General features: G+C 50.2%; 1 protein-coding gene across 1 annotated transcript in view; it reads right to left on the minus strand.

Annotated features, from left to right (window-relative positions):
- Positions 1-400: 400 nt before the first annotated feature.
- EPHA1 (EPH receptor A1) overlaps positions 401-20883 on the minus strand; it is a 64515-nt gene continuing 44032 nt past the window's right edge. The window contains exons 5-18 of the mRNA XM_074934692.1: positions 17322-17477; positions 16733-17065; positions 15545-15669; positions 11183-11342; positions 9356-9452; positions 7195-7250; positions 6754-6879; positions 6447-6632; positions 5905-5966; positions 5339-5548; positions 4568-4717; positions 3430-3623; positions 2946-3101; positions 401-1472 (exon numbers count right to left, since the gene is read on the minus strand). Of these exons, the coding sequence (XP_074790793.1) occupies positions 1394-1472; positions 2946-3101; positions 3430-3623; positions 4568-4717; positions 5339-5548; positions 5905-5966; positions 6447-6632; positions 6754-6879; positions 7195-7250; positions 9356-9452; positions 11183-11342; positions 15545-15669; positions 16733-17065; positions 17322-17477 (2090 nt within the window). The 3' untranslated portion in view covers positions 401-1393. The remainder of the gene's footprint in view (positions 1473-2945; positions 3102-3429; positions 3624-4567; positions 4718-5338; positions 5549-5904; positions 5967-6446; positions 6633-6753; positions 6880-7194; positions 7251-9355; positions 9453-11182; positions 11343-15544; positions 15670-16732; positions 17066-17321; positions 17478-20883) is intronic.

Genomic DNA, 20883 nt, shown 5'->3' on the forward strand with positions numbered 1-20883 from the left:
CTGCAGCAGCAGCTGGGAGTGCCTACACTGGCTTCACTTGAGGGCTTGCATGGCTGACAGCTGTGCCACTGCAGCAGGGCTGTGGTCTGTCAGATCTTACAATGCCAGGGCAGCCAGTTTGGGCTGGAGCTGGGAGATCCCCAGGGACAACACAAGTGATACAGTATTAATAGATACAGCAGTAAATCCTGCCCCACAAGGGTGAGGGACTCCTGGGGTTGAGTGCCCGTTGGGGAACAGGGGAAGGTATAAGCCACCTCAGGTTTGAGCAGTGCGGCACGAGAGAGCCTATGCCTAGCATAGCTGGCCCTTACAGATCTCGCCCTGCATCTGGACACTACTGAAGGAAAGCTCCCTATAGTGCCCACATACTAATCAAGGAAAGCCACAGAGCCCCTGCCTCTGCCATTAGTTTATTTACAAAAAAGTTACAGCCCACAGTGCCTTCCCCTGAGCACCAAGACTTTAAAAATCCATATTTATTCCACACAGGAACAATTCCCCCCTTGCAGCAAAAGCAGCCCATCCCCACATTTGGAACAGGCTGCAGAGGAGAACAGGAGAAGGGGAAGTACAGGCTACACATGGTGGGGTGTGAATATCCCTGCTTCAGCATTAACCCTGGTTCTGTCTCATGGAAGAAACTACAGGAAGCACATGAGCAAGAGCAGGGTACCCCCTTTCCTTCTTTTTCAGGCTCTCCCCTCCCTCACAGGGAGGATGGCGCAGTGTATAATAGGGGAAGGCGTATATAGTTACTTAGCATTATTGGCAGATAAACTCACTGCAATGAGAGCTAAGAACAATCCTTACCCTGATCTCTGCAGATGATTGTACCTGCTTCCACCATAACAATGAAATGGGGAAGGCAGATGCCCTGTTGCAGCAATAAGGAACATGCTCCAAAGGTGGTAGCAGGAAAAGCAGGGATGGGGCTTTCTTCTGTCCAAGCCCCCATGTAGGTTCCCTAGAGATTCTCCGCTGTATTTCAGTTCTTGTCTCTCAACAGATCTTAACAGGGCTGTCACTCCATGTGTCTCTGCATCCCTAAAGATTTCCTCCTCTGTATCACTCAGGCCCCAGTCTGTGCTGCAGGGGCTATTTCAGTGCTGCACAGAATATTGTACAGAGAATGTCAAGTGTTGGAGCTGAGAACGCTGTCCTGGCTCTGGCGTATGTACAGCACCCTGCAGCCTCGGTGCAGACACACACATGGATGGAGTAATGGAGCAGGCAGAGCAGAGCAGGCAGGTTTTGCGAGAGAGTTCTTTTTGTCCTGTTAGTTGCTTTGATCACCTCAGTCTCTCTTCTTGGAAACAACTGCCATGGGAATGGCTCCAAGTGACACCCAGTAGGCTTGGGAATGTTGGCAGCTTGAGGGCCTGAGGCCCGGTCACTCCTTGAAGCCCTGGATGCTACAGAGAATCCTCTTCTGGTGGCCTGGAAGTGACACCCCCATCTTTTTCAAGTCCCTTAAAGAGATTGGGGGAGGGAGAAGAGAAAGATCAGTTGACTCAATGCTCTTGCTCCTTGTTGACAGGGGAATGGAGTGGCACAGGGCTACCATTCATTCTGTGGAAATCAAACCCTAGGATCAGTTCCTAGGTGCAGGCACTTCTCCCTGCCTTTATCTTAGAGCCTACTGCCCCCCTAGTGCCCTCCCCTGTAGTCAATGGATGTTGAGAGCCTACTGCAGGGCTGCATGTCACTGCTGCCATCAGACTCAGCAGCTTACTCTTCCTGCCGGCATGGGGATGTGGGACGTGGAGGGAGGAAGATGGACACCCATGACACTGGACCTAAATGTCACTGTTATAACTATCACACATGATACACCAATTGTCTTCCCCCCCCCCCCCACAAATAAACCAGCGTCTTCCTATGTCCCACTCCTGTGGCTCCTGCCCTTCCTCTAGGCAGATGCTTCCTTAAATTATGTACTTACCATACTCCCCTGGTGCTATGCACGCTGATCCCAGCCCCTCCCATTTCCTGATATCTCCTTACAAGCATGAGGGCTATGCCACCCATGCAGCCTGCTCTGACTCCTTCCTATTGAGCATCAACCGCATGGGCTCTCTGCTGTCCAGGTGGCATGGATGAGCAGCACCTGATTCAGGCTCCCCATGGACAGAGCAGAGAAGACTGTCAGTTGGCAGAGCCTGCAGAGGAATCTGTCCTCAAAGGTAGGGGGAGTCCTGTTAGACTCAGCTCTGCTCCTTGATGTACTTTCCCCTCTGGGTCTGAGCAGCAGACAGCCCCCTTTCCTGGCAATGGAGTCCCAAGCAGAGCTTTAGCATCTCCAGACCAGACATGCTGTACCTGCAGCAGACTGTGCCTGCCACTGAGAAACTAAAGCTGGTAGAGCACAGAGTGGCTGGCCAGCTGACCGAGAGAGACCATGGACAACATGTCCCTACAGAGCCTCACATTCTGCCTTCCCTGCCTAGCCAGTTCAGAGTCTGATGCAAGCCCCTGCTCCTCCTTTCCAAAGTCCTACATGGCTGGGAGCAGGCCTGCTCAGGAGACTGCCTCTCAGTGCTCAAGAAGAGCAGCTGCCTGTGGCTGATGGCTGTCCACAATACGTCTGGGAGGACACAGCAGAACCCTTATATTTCAGACTCCAGGAGGGCAGAGCAGAGAAGACTCAGCTGGCAGAGCCTATGAGGAGGTGGAGGGCTACAGCTATGGAACAAGCTCCAGGGGATTAGGATGAGTCGGTTTTATCACCTTCCGGGAAAGGGGAAAGCTCCCCCTCTTTGTGACTCCAGAGAGCAGGAAGGGGATGCTATGATCCCCATGGGAAATCTGTGTACCCATTTCTGGAGGTGTGCTCAGATACCACAGGGATGGCTGCATAAGTTTAGTGTGGGTCTCACCCCATGCCCTGCTGGCTCTAAGAGGAGCCAGGTCCACCCAGGAGGACCACAGTGGCTTCTGCTTACTCAGTAGTGAGCTCCAGGATGGATTCCATGGTGTCCAAGCCAGCGGTGCGGAAGTTGATGATATACCGCTTCATGCGGATGGATTCCAGCCATTCTGGGATTGACCTATAAGGGATCCCGTCAGACCCACTGCAGCTGGGGAGCCGCAGCGTCACCCTGGGGACAAAAAGTCATTATCAAGGCAACTACCTTGAACTGAATGTCAGCACCATAAAACTGGAACTTATCTAAAGAGCAAGAGTATCCTCTGCTGGGGCCAGGCAGGTTTGTCTGCTCCCTACACTCCCTGAGCCGTAACTCAGCAACAGTGTCCTGTGCTGGCACCAAAGAGACAGTACTTCCATGTCCTGCACACACTGCTTGGAGGCTCCTCTCCCCTGTGTTGTCAGTGCCCCATCTTCTGGGGAAAGCACCAATGCTGGAGCCAGGAACCAACTGCATTCTCTCCCAGTTCTGCGAAACCTCCCACCCCAGCACCACCTACCTGGGGTCGAAGTCTGCAACAGATCGGAGTAAATGGGGGCTGGAGATGAAATGTTCTAGCTGGCCCTGGATCTCCTGGAAGCGGGGCCGTCGCATACGATCGTGCGACCAGCAGCCTTTCATGAGCTCATAGAGGATGGATGGGCAGTCCACAGGGGGGGGGAGTCGGTACCCATCCTCTATGCTCTTCATCACCTACACCCAGAAGGGCAGAGAGACTTGTGAACAAATTCTACTCATGGCAGAGACACCACAGAGATTATCAAAGAGGAGCCAGAATGCCTCCCTAGGGAAAACCATGTGATGGTCACAGAGTTTTGTGGAGCCCTGTGCGATGAAAAGCAGATGGGGTCACTTCATAAACACGTATGGGGGAAGGTTACTGGGCAGCCTAGTGAGGGATCAGGATGCTTGGAGGTGCCAGGGAGCACATTGATAGGTACAATGGGGTTTAAATTGACACTTGTCACTGGGCTCCCATCTCCATACACACATGTTCATCTTTCCAGATGTGAGATATGGGGATCTATAGTCCTGTCCCAGGATTAGTGGGGAAAGGGTTAACAATCTCTGAGGAAGAATTCAGCGGGATAATCTTGCCGAGGCGGGGAGTGGAGAATAGGGACGATGAGGTAAAATAATTATCCAGAATACTACAAAAGGGTAGTCTGGGTGGGAGGAGACCGAGAGGGGTTTTCAGAGGTGAAGGGGGGAAAAGAGCTTTTCTCTGTACTCATGGTGGCCTTGGCCGGAGTAAGCCATCCTTTATCTTTTTATGGGATTATAGCTGAATAAGTCCTTGCTTAACCAACTCTGCTGGGAACAGCCTGCCACGTGGTGTGGGGGAAATACAAGTGTGACACCCCAGAGGGCTGGGTCTTTTTTCCTCGCTCCACTAACATGAATGAGGTTAGGGTAACAAGAGTTTATTCCCCTGTCATACGGCAGGGGTTAGCATACACTGGTGGCAGTGGCTACTCTTAGAGGGGCAGGGGTGCCACGAGCAGGGATTGCAGACAGTGGGTTCCCCAAAGTAGGTGGTCCTGTGTGCCTTCTCCATTCCATTTAGCTTAGGCCTAGCCCTGCCTGCTCAGCACATGACCTCCACGCCAACACCACAGCCTCTCCCTCCCTGTTACCTCCTGATTGGTCATGTCTCCGTAGGGCTTGTCCCCAAAGGACAGCACCTCCCACATGACAATGCCGTAACTCCAGACATCACTGGCTGAGGTGAAGATCCGATGGGCAATGGCCTCGGGTGCTGTCCAGCGGATGGGGATCTTCCCGCCCTGCAGGGAGGGGCCAGAGCACAGCTAGCGTTACCATCTGGTCATATTTCAACACTGTTCACCCCAGAGGATCCCAAAGTGCATTACAAACCACATAAAACAATGTGCTTGCTTCATCCACCAGTGACATGCAGCCATCGCTGGGCTAAATAAGACAACGTTTTAACAGTGAGTGACAGTTTTGGGGAAAAAATGAAGGAGACTCCTTTATCCAACTGAATCCATAGGGGGAATGCTAGGGAGGTGTCACAGAACCATCCAAGTTGGAATTTGGTCAGGACGCCATGGTTAATTCCGAAAGTTTATACAAAGTGACATAGGCTCTTAACTGACTGCAAATGGTCAGGACTTTGGTTTTACACCTCACCTAAATGACAGCCACTCCAGCACAGTGCTTGCCAGCACCACTCTGAGGTCCATACTGACTTCAGAGGGAAGAGCACCACCTTCTGAGTCACCCACACCCCTCCTTGGAGGTTTCCCATCCAAATCTTCACCTGGCCTGGTCTCCCTTAGCATGAGATCCAGAAGGCTCTCTACCCACAATGTACAATAATTCCATTTAGAAGTTATAAGACCCTGAGGGGCCCCCAGCCTTCACACAGGTTGCTGACATGTCACCTTAGTTTCGTATGTCCCCTCCACATCATTTTCCAATATCCGGGACAGGCCGAAGTCAGACACCTTGCACTGTAGGCTGTGAGTTACCAAGATGTTGCGGGCAGCCAGGTCCCGGTGCACGTAGTTGCGGTCTGAGAGGTAGGTCATGCCTGAGGCAATGCCCTGCAGCATAATTACCAGCTGTACAGAGCTGAACTTCTCCTCGTTCTCCTGCAGGGCAAGGGGGAAAGAAACAGGTTCCTTCAGGTCACTGGAGTCTGCAGATTCTTGGCTAGCGGGCTTACCAGTTCGCAAGGGGACTAGCAAACATCACAGGTGAGAGGATCAGAAGGGAGGAAGGAGAGCCCTCTGGAATCATAACCAGGGATCTGCAGTTCATTCCCCAGTAGGGAAAGCCCTTGGACAATAAACAGTCTGAATGGGATCCAGCTTCAGCTGCGGGTGCAATTCCCAGCAAACAGAGCTCTCTGTGAGTGGAAGTGGCCAAGTTTCCCTGCCCCTCAGCACAGGCAATTGCTGGCAAGTGCCAACAGCATACAAACACATTACAAACTCCTGTCCCTCACCCGGAGGAACGTGTCCAGGGCACCATTCTCCATATACTCAGTGATGATCATCATTGGCTTCCCTGGGGCAAGAGGGAAAAACAGCATCACCCACACTGCACCCCTCTCTGCTACAGGACCCACCGTGAGCCACCTGGCTCCCTTACTCACAAAGCAGCTTGACTCCTCACCTCCTGTTCACCCTGCAGTGCCCTTCACCCCACACCCCCAACTTGGAGCCCAGCCCCAGCCAGCTCCCTGCCTTCCCCCCTCACACCTCCAGAGATGAATTCATACCTTTCCTCTCCTCATGCCCACAGGAGACACATCCCTACTCCTCACTCCCCCACCATCCCTACTTGGGGCTCTCATGATGGTGTCCCCTAACTCTCACAGAGCTACATCCCTCTCTCTGCCACAGGCTAACATGATGGTAGTCTTCCTCTCTCCCCTGCACAGGCTAGTGGGCAGCACTCTCTCCTCCTCTGGTTCTCACAGGAATATTGCCGTTCTATCCCCACCCTGGACTCGCACAGCACTGCCCATCCCACATGGGATCTTACGCTTGGTGACAACCCCCTCCAGGCGCACGATGTTGTGGTGATTGAACTGGCCCATGATTGTTGCCTCACGCAGAAAATTCCACCACTGAGAGTCCGAATACGTTGACTTCAGGGTCTTGATGGCGACCACAATACGCTCCTTCCCTGGCATGCGCAGGGTGCCGCGATAGACCTCCCCGAACTCCCCTGCGGCACCACCAGAGACAGGAGGTTACTGGGGAATGCAGGAATAGGGGCAGCAGGCAAAGGGAGGTGTGAGGGGGAAACCCAGGAATGAGGGCACCGAGCCAGCCCCAATGAGACTCACCCTCCCCGATAACATTCTCCATGGTGACATAGGCCACATCTAGTTCCTTGGTGAACTCCAAGACCCCCCTGCTCGGGTCCTCATAGGGCTGTAGATCCACATAGGGCTTCAACCAGACCTTCTCCTCTATGGCAAAGGGAAACAGAGAGATATAAACACCCTATCACCAAGATTCCTGGGACTCTCTTGAGAGCCGGGATGCTCTGGTTTCCCAACCAGAGCACTGGGCGAACCAGCTGGCAATCGTATGTGGAAAACCAGAGCCATTAAGGGAAGAAACAAACTAATGTAGAAAGTGCTGACAGCCAAGGAAGCTCATCCAGAGCCAGGGCCCTCCAGTCTCTCTCATTAAGAATATCTGACCCACCCCAGACCTCCTCCTGGACCCGCTGCCCTCTCTCCCAGCAGAGCTCCCCTCCCCTTCCTGGCTTTGGATTTCACCTCGGTCGAAGGCTGAGATGTCATAGTCTGGCCGCGCTTGGTGACAACGGGCTTTCCTGGAAGACATAGATAGACAGTCATCATTAAACCTGAATGATTAGCAGAGCAACAGGACACTAAGGCAAAGGCAAGAGCAGACGTCTCGGAGTCCTTTCCCCAGCTGTTCAGGATCAGGGCTCCATGCACTCTACAGCAGTGTGAATCCAAGTGCTGCACCCACTTCCTGTGTTCTGATGACGAAGGTGCGAAATACCGCAGCAGCTTCATTTACGCTTAAAACTGAGGTTTTAACTCACTACGCATGGGAATGAACAATACCATTGCACAGGGCCCAGGGAAGTTACTTAGAGATTAAAATCCATTAATTTACATTGTCCCCACACTTCTAGTTTTCAGTGTGCCACAGGTCCTTCTAGTGACAACATATAATGGCATCATAAGAAGCTGGAGAATTTAGTAGCTGAGCTGGCCTGGGGACAGCTGTGGGAGGTGGCATATGGGAGATTGAGATCATGGATATGAACATGAGTTGGATGTTTCTGCTGAAGTGATCAGTACTGAAATAAGTTACCCGTGCTATGTAAATTATTGCATAACAACAACAAACTGTTACAGCTAACACTCTCTTAATAGAAACAGAGCAGTTCACACCTCTCAGAGTTATTGTTCAGGCTGTCTGCAGACCCAGTCGCAGCACCACTTACATTTGGTTCACATTCTCAAGATTTTCTTTGCAACCAGGAGAGGTAGCCCCATAATTAATAGGGGGTGGAGTTTGCTGCAATTTCTGCAGGTGCAGAATACATAGGCCCTTGTGAAAACGCACAGGACTGCCGGCCTCAAACAGCTCTGCTGCTTTGCCTCAGTCCTGACCCCCTGCTCTTCTAGTTCAGACTATGAAGTTTACAATCTTTAGTGGCTAAAATGTCACAGACTTAATCAGCTCCTGCTTCCTTCCTCCTGAAAGAGCTCCCCTTCACATCCAAACATGAGCAGACAACATCAGCTTTCTATGGTAGGGGGTGGGCAGGGCCAGGGTTAGAATTTGGAGTCCACCATCCCAAACCTGTTCTGTCCCCCTGCAATGCATGAAATGGCACCCTGACAAAGACATAATGCCATCACAGTGCCAGATCACAAAGGGGTAGTGTCCAAGCAGGGCCAGTGCAACCACTAGGCAAACTAGGCGGCCACCTAGGGCGCCAACTAGTTGGGGGTGGCTAAAAGCATGCTCTGGAGAGGCAGTGGAGCGGAGGTGAGCTGGGGTAGGAGGGCGCGGGGAGGGCTGCCTGCAGCAAGTAATGGTCGGGGGAAGGGCTCGGTGCACAGGGGAACCACTCCACACCCCAGCTCACCTCTGCTCCGCCTCCTCCCCTGAGCATGCCACCCCGCTCTGCTTCTCTCCCTCCCAGGCTTGCAGCGCCAAACAGCTGATTGGCACCACAAGCCTGGGAGGTGAGAGAAGCGGAATGGTGGCGTCATGCTCGGGGAGGAGGCGGAGCAGAGGTGAGCTGGGGCGGGGAGCTGCCGCACAGACTCCCTAGGCCAACGGGGGCGGGGCGGGGCGGGGAACTGCCACACGGCTCCCCGGGCCAAGGGGAGGAGGAGCTACCGCACGGCTCCCCAGGCCAAGGGGAGGGAGGGGGGTAGGGAGCTGCCGCACGGCTCCCCAGGCCGAGGGGAGGGAGGGAGGGGTGCGGGGAGCTGCCGCACGGCTTCTGGGGCGGGTGGGTGCACGGTGGAAGTTTCGCCTAGGGTGTGAAACATCCTTGCATCGGCCCTGTGTCCAAGAGGAAATAGGATAGTGGGGAAAGCCACTACTCCTTTCTCAGTTGTCAGCAGTGAGTGCCAACCCCACAGACCTACCATGCAAACCTCATGCCAGCCCTGCAAGTCACCTTCTACAGCATGAGCACATTGTCAGTGCAAATGGGCAAGTCCCTCAGTACACCGTCAAACCACAACTGTCTCCTTCCAGCTGGCCATGGCCTCCCATCCTCCCTTCCATCTCTAACCAGTCACCCCCAACTTCTATCCGTTCTGCTCCCCAATGAACAGCCAAGCCTCACCATCACACTGCCCGGCTCCTCTCTCCACAGCTCGTCCCTCACCATACCACCCAGCCCACCCTCCTTTTAACCCAAGAAGGGGCTGAGTTTACCTTTGTGTGAAGACGAAGATTCCCACAACCAGCCCAATAAACAGTAGGATTCCAAAGACAATGGAGACAAGCACCCCGCCAGATGGAGCCCCGGTGTCTGCGGGATAGAACGACAGTCACATGCTTTCCCCGCACAAATGCAAAAGACCAGCACTCCCCTCCCCAGGTTGTGGTGACTGGGAATGTAACAGCCAGCCTGTCTAGCAGATGGTGCTGAACGAGCCATGGCCATCTGCCCTCCCTAGTGCTGGGCAATAGCATAGAACTACAAGTGGCTAGAAATACCAGTAGTGTCATTTCAGGGAACATGGGGATGGGAGCAGGGAAGGAATAGTGCTGACACATCCTGAGGTGTGGCCATCAGCCAGACTGGACTCCCAGTGTATAATTATTACCCATGTACATAGTGCATAGCCACATGGCACTTTGAGTGTAAAAGCCAGCAGGTTTGGGCCAAATACCATTATTATTGTTATTTCACATGTTGGATGAATAAAATTCACCTTCAAAGGGATGTCTGGATGAATCCCAGCTAAGATCCTGATATTCAGCTCCAACTGAATTATTTTTCCAAATACTTTCAGATATCAAATATTTCCGCTCCCTCCTTCTCAGCTGTTTGTACCTGCCCACTTTGTATTAGACCCTTCGTTCTGCTCAGGAATGAAGTCAGGGAGCCTGGCACACAGGAGGCTTTAGTCTCCAAAGGAGTCTAGCTTGCCTTCTTCCCCACTCATGCAATCTGTCCTGAAAAATGGACATTTTCCTCCACCTTCTGCACACATTCATCAAACTCTGAGCTTGGTCCTGAGGCCAATTAGTTCATTGGCAATTGCTGGGTACTGAGCACTTTTGAAAATCCAGCAGATGACTAATTATGGACTTGGGAGCCTAACTGCAGGCTCCTGTTTTTAAAATATTGGTCCTAGTTTCTGTCTTGCAACGGGGTTTGTGTCCGGTTTGTTTGGATAAAGCAGATTCTCTTCTCCATTCAGATTCTCGAGGCAGAGCAATTCTAGTCCACAACAGTCCATGCATGTTTATCACAACAAGAGCTACGTGACTAGGAGAGCTGGGTGAATTCTATTAACTGAATCACTTACCTGACACAACTTCTCAACTCTATTATTTGATTTTTTTTATTATTGTTTTTCACCCAGTTCTAATAACACCGCTATTCTTTAGAAAATTTAACTAGTGGGACATTTGGGGAAACACCCAGGAGAAAGAAAAACAGGAAATTCCTAGACAAAGGAGAACTAAGGGAGAATGAAGGATGAGACAATATTTCACTTACAACCAATGCTAGCTAGACCACTACAATTCAAAAGCAAAACAAAAAGTGTTAGAGCTAGTGGCAGCAGTGTGACATTAAGGAAGAGAAAGTTTAGGCTGAATGTCAGGACACTATGTTGAGATCTGTGAGTCTGTGGAATTGTCTCCAAAAGGGATTGAGAGGGAGACCCCTCATATAGGATGTAGGGAACAATCCTGCACTGACCTGGGGCTGGGGGTGAGAGGCCTGTGAGAGACAGGGTGCTCCCCTATCACGTGGTGTCTGCAGCACTAATCGCAACACTCTGTGCTCTCAGGGAGACCTCCCTTCCTTCACCTACCTTGTTCCAGCTTGTAGCTGAGTTCACAACCAGAATCATGCTCAGGGGCCAGGTAAAATGCGGCAGGACTTGGACCCAGATAAGAAGAATCCCAAAAGTACTATTCGTCTGTTCTTTTCTTCCACAACTCTATGTGCTGGGGGAAGAACCTAGGGCATAAGTGGGAAGCCCCTGCAACCCACCAATCAGATAGAGGGAAGCTGTGCCTCACCTGGCGGGAGGGTGCGAAACTCCTGTTCCTGGGAGAAGGGGCCAGGGCCTAGGGGCGTGATGGAGCGCACACGGAGCAGGTAGGCTGTGTCCGGCTGCAGGTCCCTTAGAGTGACATTGGGTTCATGGAATTGCTTCACTGTGTAGTGTGCATCCTCTCCCTGTGGGGGCCAGACAACAGGTAACAGAGAACAGGTAACAGCTAACACACACATGGAAACAGAGAACATAAGAACGGCCATAATGGGTCAGACCAAAGGTCCATCTAGCCCAGTATCCTGTCTTTCGAGAGTGGCCAATGCCAGGTGCCCCAGAGGGAATGAACAGAACAGGTAATCATCAAGTGATCCATCCCCTGTCGCCCATTCCCAGCTTCTGGCAAACACAGCCATTGATGGACCATGAACTTATCTATGAACTTATCTAATTCTTTTTTGAACCCTGTTATAGTCTTGGCTTTCACAACATCCTCTGGCAAGGAGTTCCACAGGTTGACTGTGCATTGTGTGAAGAAATACTTCTTTTTGTTTGTTTTAAACCTGCTGCTTATTAATTTCATTTGGTGACCCTTAGTTCTTGTGTTATGAGAAGGAGTAAATAACACTATCTTATGTACTTTCTCCACACCAGTCAGGATTTTATAGACCTCAATCATATCCCCTCTTAGTCATCTCTTTTCCAAGCTGAAAAGTCCCAGTCTTATTAATCTCTCCTCATATGGCAGCTGTTCCATACCCCTAATCATTTTTGTTGCCCTTTTCTGAACCTTTTTCAATTCCAATATATCTTTTTTGACTTGGGGCGACCACATCTACATGCAGTATTCAGGATGTGGCCATACCATGGATTTATAAAGAGGCAATATGATATTCTCTGTCTTATTATCTATCCCTTTCTTAATGATTCCCAACATTCTGTTCGCTTTTTTGACTGCCGCTGCACATTGAGTGGATGTTTTCAGAGAACTATCCACAATGACTCCACAATCTCTTTCTTGAGTGGTAACAGCCAGTTTAGACCCCATCACTGTATATGTATAGTTGGGATTATGTTTTCCAATGTGCATTACTTTGCATTTATCAACACTGAATTTCATCTGCCATTTTGTTGTCCAGTCACCCAGTTTTGAGAGACCCTTCTATAACTCTTTGCAGTCTGCCTTTGACTTAACTATCTTGAGCAATTTTGTATAATCTGCAGATTTTGCCACCTCACTGTTTATTTCTTTTTCCAGATCATTTATTAATATGTTGAATAGGACTGGGCCCAATACAGACCCCTAGGGGACACCACTATTTACCTCTCTCCATTCTGAAAACTGACCGTTTATTCCTCCCTTTGTTTCCTATCTTTTAACCAGTTACCAATCCATGAGAGGACCTTCCCTCTTATCCCATGACAGCTTACTTTGCTTAAGAGCCTTTGGTGAGGGACCTTATCATAGGCTTTCTGAAAATCTAAGTACACTATATCCACTGGATCTCCCTTGACCATATGCTTGGTCACCCCCTCAAAGAACTCTAGTAGATTGGTGAGGCATTATTTCCCTTTACAAAAACCATGTTGACTCTTCCCCAACAAATTATGTTCATCTGTATGTCTGACAATTTTGTTCTTTACTATAGTTTCAAACAGTTTGCCCAGCACTGAAGTCACGCTTACCGGCCTGTAATTGCTGGGATCACCTCTGGAGCCCTTTTTAAAAACTGGTGTCACATTAGCTATCCTCCAGTCATTTGGTACAGAAGCTGATTTAAATGAAAGGTTACAGACTACAGTTAGTAGTTCTGCAGTTTCACATTTGAGTTCCTTCAGAACTCTTGGGTGAATACCATCTGGTCCTGGTGACTTATTACTGTTTAGTTTATCAATTTGTTCCAAAACTTCCTCTAATGACACCTCAATCAGGGACAATTCCCCAGATTTGTCACCTAAAAAGAATGGCTCAGGTTTGGGAATCTCCATCACATCCTCAGCCGTGAAGACCGATGCAAAGAATTCATTTAGTTTCTCCGCAATGGCCTTATTGTCCTTGAGTGCTCCTTTAGCATTTTGATCGTCCAGTGGCCCCATTGTTTGTTTAGCAGGCTTCCTGCTTCTGATGTACTTAAACATTTTTTTGCTATTTGTTCTTGAGTGTTTGGCTAGCTGTTCTTTTTTTGGTCTTCCTAATTATATGTTTACATTTCATTTGCTAGAGTTTATGTTCCTTTGTATTTTCCTCGCTAGGATTTAACTTCCACTTTTTAAAGGATGCCTTTTTGCCTCTCACTCCTTCTTCTACTTTGTTGTTTAGCCACAGTGGCACTTTTTTGGTTCTCTTACCATGTTTTTTAATTTGGGGTATACATTTAGGTTAAGCCTGTATTATGGTGTCTTAAAAAACTTTCTATGCAGCTTGCAGGGATTTCACTTTTGGCGCTGTACCTTTTAATTTCTATTTAATTAACCTTCTTATTTTTGTGTAGTTCCCCATTCTGAAATTAAATGCTACAGTGTGGGGCTGCTGTGGTGTTTTCCCTGCCACAGGGATCTTAAGTTTAATTACCAAGCGGTCCAGCTATATGCACCTCTTGGACCAGATCCTGTGCTCCACTTAGGACTAAATTAAGAATTGCCTCTCCTCTCGTGGGTTCCAAGCTCAACGGGTAGTGATCAATGACTCGATGTCTAGTTGGCAGCCAGTATCAAGTGGAGTGCCCCAGGGGTTGGTCCTGGGGCCGGTTTTGTTCAGATCTTCATTAATGATCTGTATGATGGGATGGATTGCACCCTCAGCAAGTTCATGGATGACACTAAGCTGGGAGGAGAGGTAGATATACTGGAGGGTAGGGATAGGGTCCAGAGGGACCTAGACAAATTGGAGGATTGGGCCAAAAGCAATCTGATGAGATTCAACAAGGACAAGTGCAGAGTCCTGCACTTAGGACGGAAGAATCTCATGCACTGCTACAGGCTGGGCACCGACTGGCTAAGTGGCAGTTCTGCAGAAAAGGACCTAGGGGTTACAGTGGACAAGAAGCTGGATAGCAGTCAACGGTGTGCCCTTGTTGCCCAGAAGGCTAACGGCATATTGGGCTGCATTAGTAGGAGCATTGCCAGCAGATCGAGGGAAGTGATTATTCCCCTCTATTTGGCACTGGTGAGGCCACATCTGGAGTACTGTGTCCAGTTTTGGGCCCCCCTCTACAGAAATGATGTGGACACATTGGAGAGAGTCCAGCGGAGGGCAACAAAAATGATTAGGAGCCTGGGGCACATGACTTATGAGGAGAGGCTGAGGGAATTGGGCTTATTTAATCTGCAGAAGAGAAGAGGGAGGGAGGATTTGATAGCAGCCTTCAACTACCTGAAGGGGGTTTCCAAAGAATCATAGAATGTTAGGGTTGGAAGAGACCTCATGAAGTCATCTAGTCCAATCCCCTGCTCAAAACAGGACCAACACCAACTAAATCATCCCAGCCAAGGCTTTTAGAGGTTGTTCTCAGTGGTGGCAGATGACTGAACAAGGAGTAATGGTCTCAAGTTGCAGTGTGGGAGGGCTAGGTTGGATATTAGGAAAAACTATTTCACTAGGAGGTTGGTGAAGCACTGGAATGGGTTACCTAGGGAGGTGGTGGAATCTCCATCCTTAGACTTTTTTAAGGCCCAGCTTGACAAAGTCCTGGCTGTGATGATTTATTTGGGGTTGGTCCTGCTTTGAGCAGGGGTTTGGACTAGATGACCTCCTGAGGTCTCTTCCAACCCTAATCTTCTATGATTCTATGACTAGCTGCTCCAAGAAGCAGTCATTTAAGATGTCAAGAAACTGTAACTCTGCATCCCATCCTGAGGTGACATGTACCCAATCAATATGGGGATAGCTGAAATCCCCCATTACTAATGAGTTTTTTATTTTAATAGCTTCTCTAATCTCCCTGAGAATTTCACAGCCACCATCATCATCCTGGTCAGGTGGTCAGTAATAGATCCCTACTGCTATATTCTTATGATTAGAACAGGGAATTACTATCCATAGAGATTCTATGGTAGAGTTTGGTTCATTTAAAATTTTTACTTCATTTGATTCTACGCTTTCTTTCACATATAGTGCCACGCCCCCACCAGCAAGACCTGTTCTGTCCTTCCGATATATTTTGTACCCTGGTATTACTGTGTCCCATTGATTACACTCATTCCACCAAGTTTCTGTGATGCCTATTATATCAATATACTCATTTAAAATGAGGCACTCTAGTTCACCCATCTTATTATTTCGACTCCTAGCATATTATTTAGACATCTAGAGGAGGAAAGTTTCTGGGTGTCACAAACAAAAAGCAGAAGAGACACAGGTAAGGAGCAGAGAGGAGGTGCCTCTCACCTTCTCAAAGTACATGACCTCGTACTGCACTGAGCTCCGGCTGCGGTGCCGTGGGGCTGGCCAAGACACAGACAGGCTGCTGTCATCACGTTGGGTGAGAGTCAGGTGGGACACCGTTACTGGAGCTACAGGGGGAGAGCAATGGCATGAAACAGAAATAGATGAGAACACAAACTAAACCCACTCCATCCTCCCAGGCTCTGTGTGGCCCCTTTCCCTAGATTACAGCTTCTCCCATTGCTGCCCCTGCTGAGCTTCCAGTACTGCATTCAGCTCATCCTTCTCTGGTGTGCCTGAGGGTAAGCCAGGGGTTCAATAGTAAATCATTGCTGATGGCAAGGGCACTTCAGCTGTGATTTTGTTGTACTTTTGAAACATCCTCCACACCCACAGTAGCTCTATTAATGCAGCATGAAGGTGAAGACTTTAAATGCAGAAAGGAATTTCCATAGGTAGGGCTCCTACAGCAACATGAATACACCCTCACTTAACACCATACAGCTCTGACAAGTGACAGTGAAATGCCATCGTGAGACTCCACATTTATCATCTCTCAGCTAGTCCAGGGCAAACGTGTTCTGTTTAGGTGTGAAAACATGGTCCCCTAATGGCAGCACTGTGAATTATCCTGGGATCCAAGAGTCAAGCCACACTCTTTCCATGTCTCACACCATCATTGGTGGATAAGTGAGTTGTGAGGTAGGAACCTGCACTTGTGAATGTCCTGACTTCAGTGTGTTTAAAGGCTCTATTTGCACCAAGATGTTGTGGTTTGTTTGTTGCATATATCGGGCAGGGAGGTGTCTCTCTCTACAGGCCCAGTTCTGTACTGTTACACGGGGGCAGTTCCCATCGCCTTGCGGCTGTGTAACTGAGAGCAGACTTGGGCCCCATCATGACTGCAAAGCGCCTTGTGAACTTACTGCTTTTTCTGAATGATTATTACAGCCACTACTTTGGTTTATAAACAGAACAGGAAAGTGACTGACAAAGACAGTGACAGAGCTTAGATGCCAGAGCTACAGGCACCTTAAAAGAGACTCAGTCAATAGGCAGAAGGTAGGTACCATGCTGACGGGTGCAGCATAAGGAGAGAGATAAGATGAAGAAGGCTCAGAGACCCACAGTGACTCTCCTCTTGCCTCCCCTTCGAGGGAAACCGCTCCCCTGCCCACCTCGGTGACTCACCTGCGTGCCCGACAGAGACCCAGACTGCAGGGGAGGTCCGCTGAGGGAAAGGGCTGACCTCCGAGACACCATTACGTGCCTTCACGGTGAAGCTGTAGTTGGTATAAGCCTCTAGACCATCCACATCTATGGATGTATTGTTGAGGCCTGAGGCACTGGGGGAGAAGACCACGCTAGCCTCACATGGCTCGCATGCCAGGACAGAGCAGCGCTGGCATGAGATGCTATAGGTCAGATCCTTGCGCCCACCATGGTCGCTGGGTGGCTGCCACCAAAGGGAGAGTTGCGTCCCCACCAGGGAGAAGCTGACATTGCGGGGAGTAGAAGGGGGACCTGCAGAGAGTGGGGGACAGAGAATTAGATCCAGCATACAGGCTCCAATGCACAAACCAGTACAGAAGTTTCTCTTCCCCTCATGCGGCTCAGGACCTGCCTCTCTCCCCGCCCCATAAGGCATTTCCCTCTCCACAGCACCAGCATCTCCCTCTCCAAAGCCTTCTCTCTGCATCTGGATCTCCTCCCTCCTCTCTCCTGCTGACCCTTCCTCTTCTCCATGTCCCCTTGCTCTCCTCCCCAAGCCCTGACTCACGAGTGCAGGCAACACTTTGACTCTCCGTGGGTGCCCGGTAGAAGCCCAGGTTGCAGGGACAGGCTGTGGCCCCTGTAGCACTGGACGAGCTGTTCGGGGGGCACTTGAGGCAGCGCTTGGTCTCTGGGGAGTGACGGTAGAATCCTCGCGGGCAGGCTGCAGACACAAAAACAACAGGGAAGCACAGGGTTAGTGGGAAGTAATCAGCCAACTCTGCCTGGCTCCCACATCTTCCACCTCCACAGCCCTGGTACTCCTCCCTCTCTCCTGCTCCCAGGGGTAGGGAATACAAGATTATGGCTGCTGGAGACTGCACATGGGAGGTCCCTGGAAAAATCAACCAAACCCACTTAGGACTTGGTCAGCCTCAAAGGGACTCCTCCCAACATAAATACAGCACATTTCCTGTCCCTTCAAGATTTACACCAAACCTGGCTGTGCCACCCTGGGCTGCAAATGCCAGAGCTGGGTGTGGTCTAGGGCTAGGCAGCTATGGAACTGCTAGCACTTAGTTTTCTTGCACTACTCCTCTACTTTCTGGAGCATCTGCCTGTCCAGAAGAGCAATTGTGAGGCAGATTTGATGCAGCCTGGTACCAAAAAAATGCCCACACTCTCATGAAGACTTTCCTTTTCTTTCTTATTTGATTGTTTCCCTTAATCTAAAATAAAAATTTCACTGGACATACAGGGTTTCTCTTTGGGCTGTGGAAATCCATAACAAGGAGGGGTGCCCACTGACACCACAGGTTTCAGTCTGGGGACTGTTAGCAGGAGTGGCCTTGCCGATCTTGACAATGCATTGCCTAGCCAGCCTCGGGGCATGTAGGAATTTGTAGATCAATGTCAACACCCTGAACTACACTTGGATGCAGCTGGACATGAAGCCAGTGTAGACTGCAAAGAAGAGGTATCATGTGCTCCCTATGGCCAAAACCACTAAGTCAGAGGGCAGCTGTATTCTGCATTGGTTGTAGCATCTCAGGAGTCTTCTAGGGAAGCTCAATGAAGAGTACTTGCAATCATCCAGTAGGGAGGTCACAGGTGTGGGTTACCGTGGTGAGGTTTGCACCACATAAATGACTGTAATCATCTCACCCAAAGGAGATGGAAAGAGATGCTCCAGGCCACCAATGCTATTTGGGAACTGGGGAGCAGTTGAGGGACCCAGCAATGTTTCCAGGAGCTCATTGACAAAGGGCAGGCATACCCCCTTCAACAACAGGGTCAGGCACTCTCTCTGCCACAAATTCAGGCTTCTCCCTAACTTCTGTCACTGCTGGACTGAGCCTTAGCCTTTCATTTCCATCCACCCTTTGTCTTGGCCAGGGAGAGCAGGCAGACCGCTCCATCCAGGTTTGATGACACAGACTTGTATGTCAGTCGCATAATAGTGGCGTCATGACCCAAAGAGTGTCACAGCCTCACCCATCAGCTGTGGATACACATTGAGCAGGTAAAGCACAAAGAGTGAAGCCTGCAGAGTGCAGGAAGAGGGAACCACTGAGGACATGCGGGCACTTGCCCAGCAGCACTCTCTTGTCATCTTTCAGGAAAAAGCAGAACCATTCAAGTGTGAGCCCATCTTTGCTGGCCAGGATCTGCAGCTGAATCAACAAAATTACGTGCCCCGTGGTATTAAAGGGTGCTGACAGATCTAGAAGAATCAAGGATGGGCCCCTGGCTAGGGCCGAGTGAATAACTGATTTGTCAGTTCAGCTAGCAAACTGAAAAAATATTCAGTTATGAAAATGTTCTGATTTTGTCAACAAATTGAAAAAGTCTGCTTCAGGTTAGCAAACCATCTACGGGTATGTTTACACTGCAATTAAAATCCTGCGCCTGGCCCGTGCCAGCTGACTCAGGCTCACGGGGCTCGGGCTGGGGGGCTGTTTCATTACACACAGATGTCTGGGACCACCATGCAGGATCCTAGAGCCCAGGCTCCAGCTCAAGCCCAGAAATCTATATGGCAATTAAACCCTTCTAAGCAAACCCTAGTCAGATCACTAACACCCCAAAAGGGGCAACCATCTCACCATACAACTCTCAACCAACCCTACAGACCTCTTCTCGTTCATGGACTGGAGGGACAAAAGCACTTATGTGATGCTCATCCCCTATGGACCTCGAAACCCTTTACAAACCCTGGGGAGCAGGAGCACTATCACCCCACCAGACAGACAGGAAGCTGAAGAACAGAGGGGAAGTGACTTTACCAAGGTTTCAAGCAAGTCAGTGGCAGAGCCAGGAATGGAACTCAGGTCTCCTCACGCTTACTGAACTACACTGCCTGCCAGGTATGTGGAGATGGCATATATACCCAGTCCCTGCTGCTAGGGTGAGCAAGGGCTGAATGAGGAAACCAAGTGAGGAGGACAACCACTTCAGGGGATACCAACCCTACATCCTGACTTTACCCCCAGAAACCTGACTTCCTCTGCCCTTCCTTCCTCTGAACTCTCACTTGTCCAGCAATATCATCTGCATCCTCTTGTCACCTGCAGCAATCCTGCCACCAAGCAGCTTTGGGGGGTCTCTCTCCCCCTTCCCCAGGTGGCAAGGACTGCAGGTGGGAAAGAGTCCGGCGGAGGGCAACAAAAATTATTAGGGGACTGGAACACATGAGTTATGAGGAGAGGCTGAAGGAACTGGGGATGTTTAGTCTACGGAAGAGAAGAATGAGGGGGGATTTGATAGCTGCTTTCAACTACCTGAAAGGGGGTTCCAAAGAGGATGGCTCTAGACTGTTCTCAGAGGTAGCAGATGACAGAATAAGGAGTAATAGTCTCAAGTTGCAGTGGGGGAGGTTTAGGTTGGATATTAGGAAAAACGTTTTCACTAGAAGGGTGGTGAAACACTGGAATGCGTTACCTAGGGAGGTGGTGGAATCTCCTTCCTTTGAGGTTTTTAAGGTCAGGCTTGACAAAGCCCTGGCTGGGATGATTTAGTTGGGGATCGGTCCTGCTTTGAGCAGGGGGTTGGACTAGATGACCTCCTGAGGTCCCTTCCAACCCTGATATTCTATGATTCTATGGGCTGCCAGGATTGGACAGGGCCTGGTGAAGCAGCAGCCTCCAGGGGTTTCCAAGTGCTACAGCCAAGGAGTGGGATGAGTGTGTTTTTATACTCTCCCCTTACGCTGTCCTGATACATTTCCTCATGTACTACCCTTCTCCCCTCTCCTGCCCTGCACGGCAGGTGTTGGTGACAGTTGGCAAGCCCATCAGAAGACAATGGGTGGGGATGAGGCATCATTTGGTATGCGGCAGAAAGGGCATTTGACCTTAGCTCCCCCCAGCTCCCAGACTTTGAGGTTGGTGCTGAGGGTGGCAGATTTGGTCCAGCTGTCCCTGTGTCATGACAGGGGGTGGCTGGGCCTGGCCAAACAGGAAGAGGAACAGAGAGCCTCTGCCCTACCAGCCAGACAGGAAGCAGCACCAACCAGGGCCAGAGCTGAGCATGGAGCAAGCTGGGCCCTGATCCTTGTGCCAGGCCAGCCATTGGTGAAAAACACCCCACCCCCACCCCCACTTCACTGCCCACTCCTCAGGATAGAACCA

This window comes from Natator depressus, chromosome 1, assembly GCF_965152275.1.
Source record: "Natator depressus isolate rNatDep1 chromosome 1, rNatDep2.hap1, whole genome shotgun sequence".
In the NCBI taxonomy this organism is placed as follows: domain Eukaryota; kingdom Metazoa; phylum Chordata; order Testudines; family Cheloniidae; genus Natator; species Natator depressus.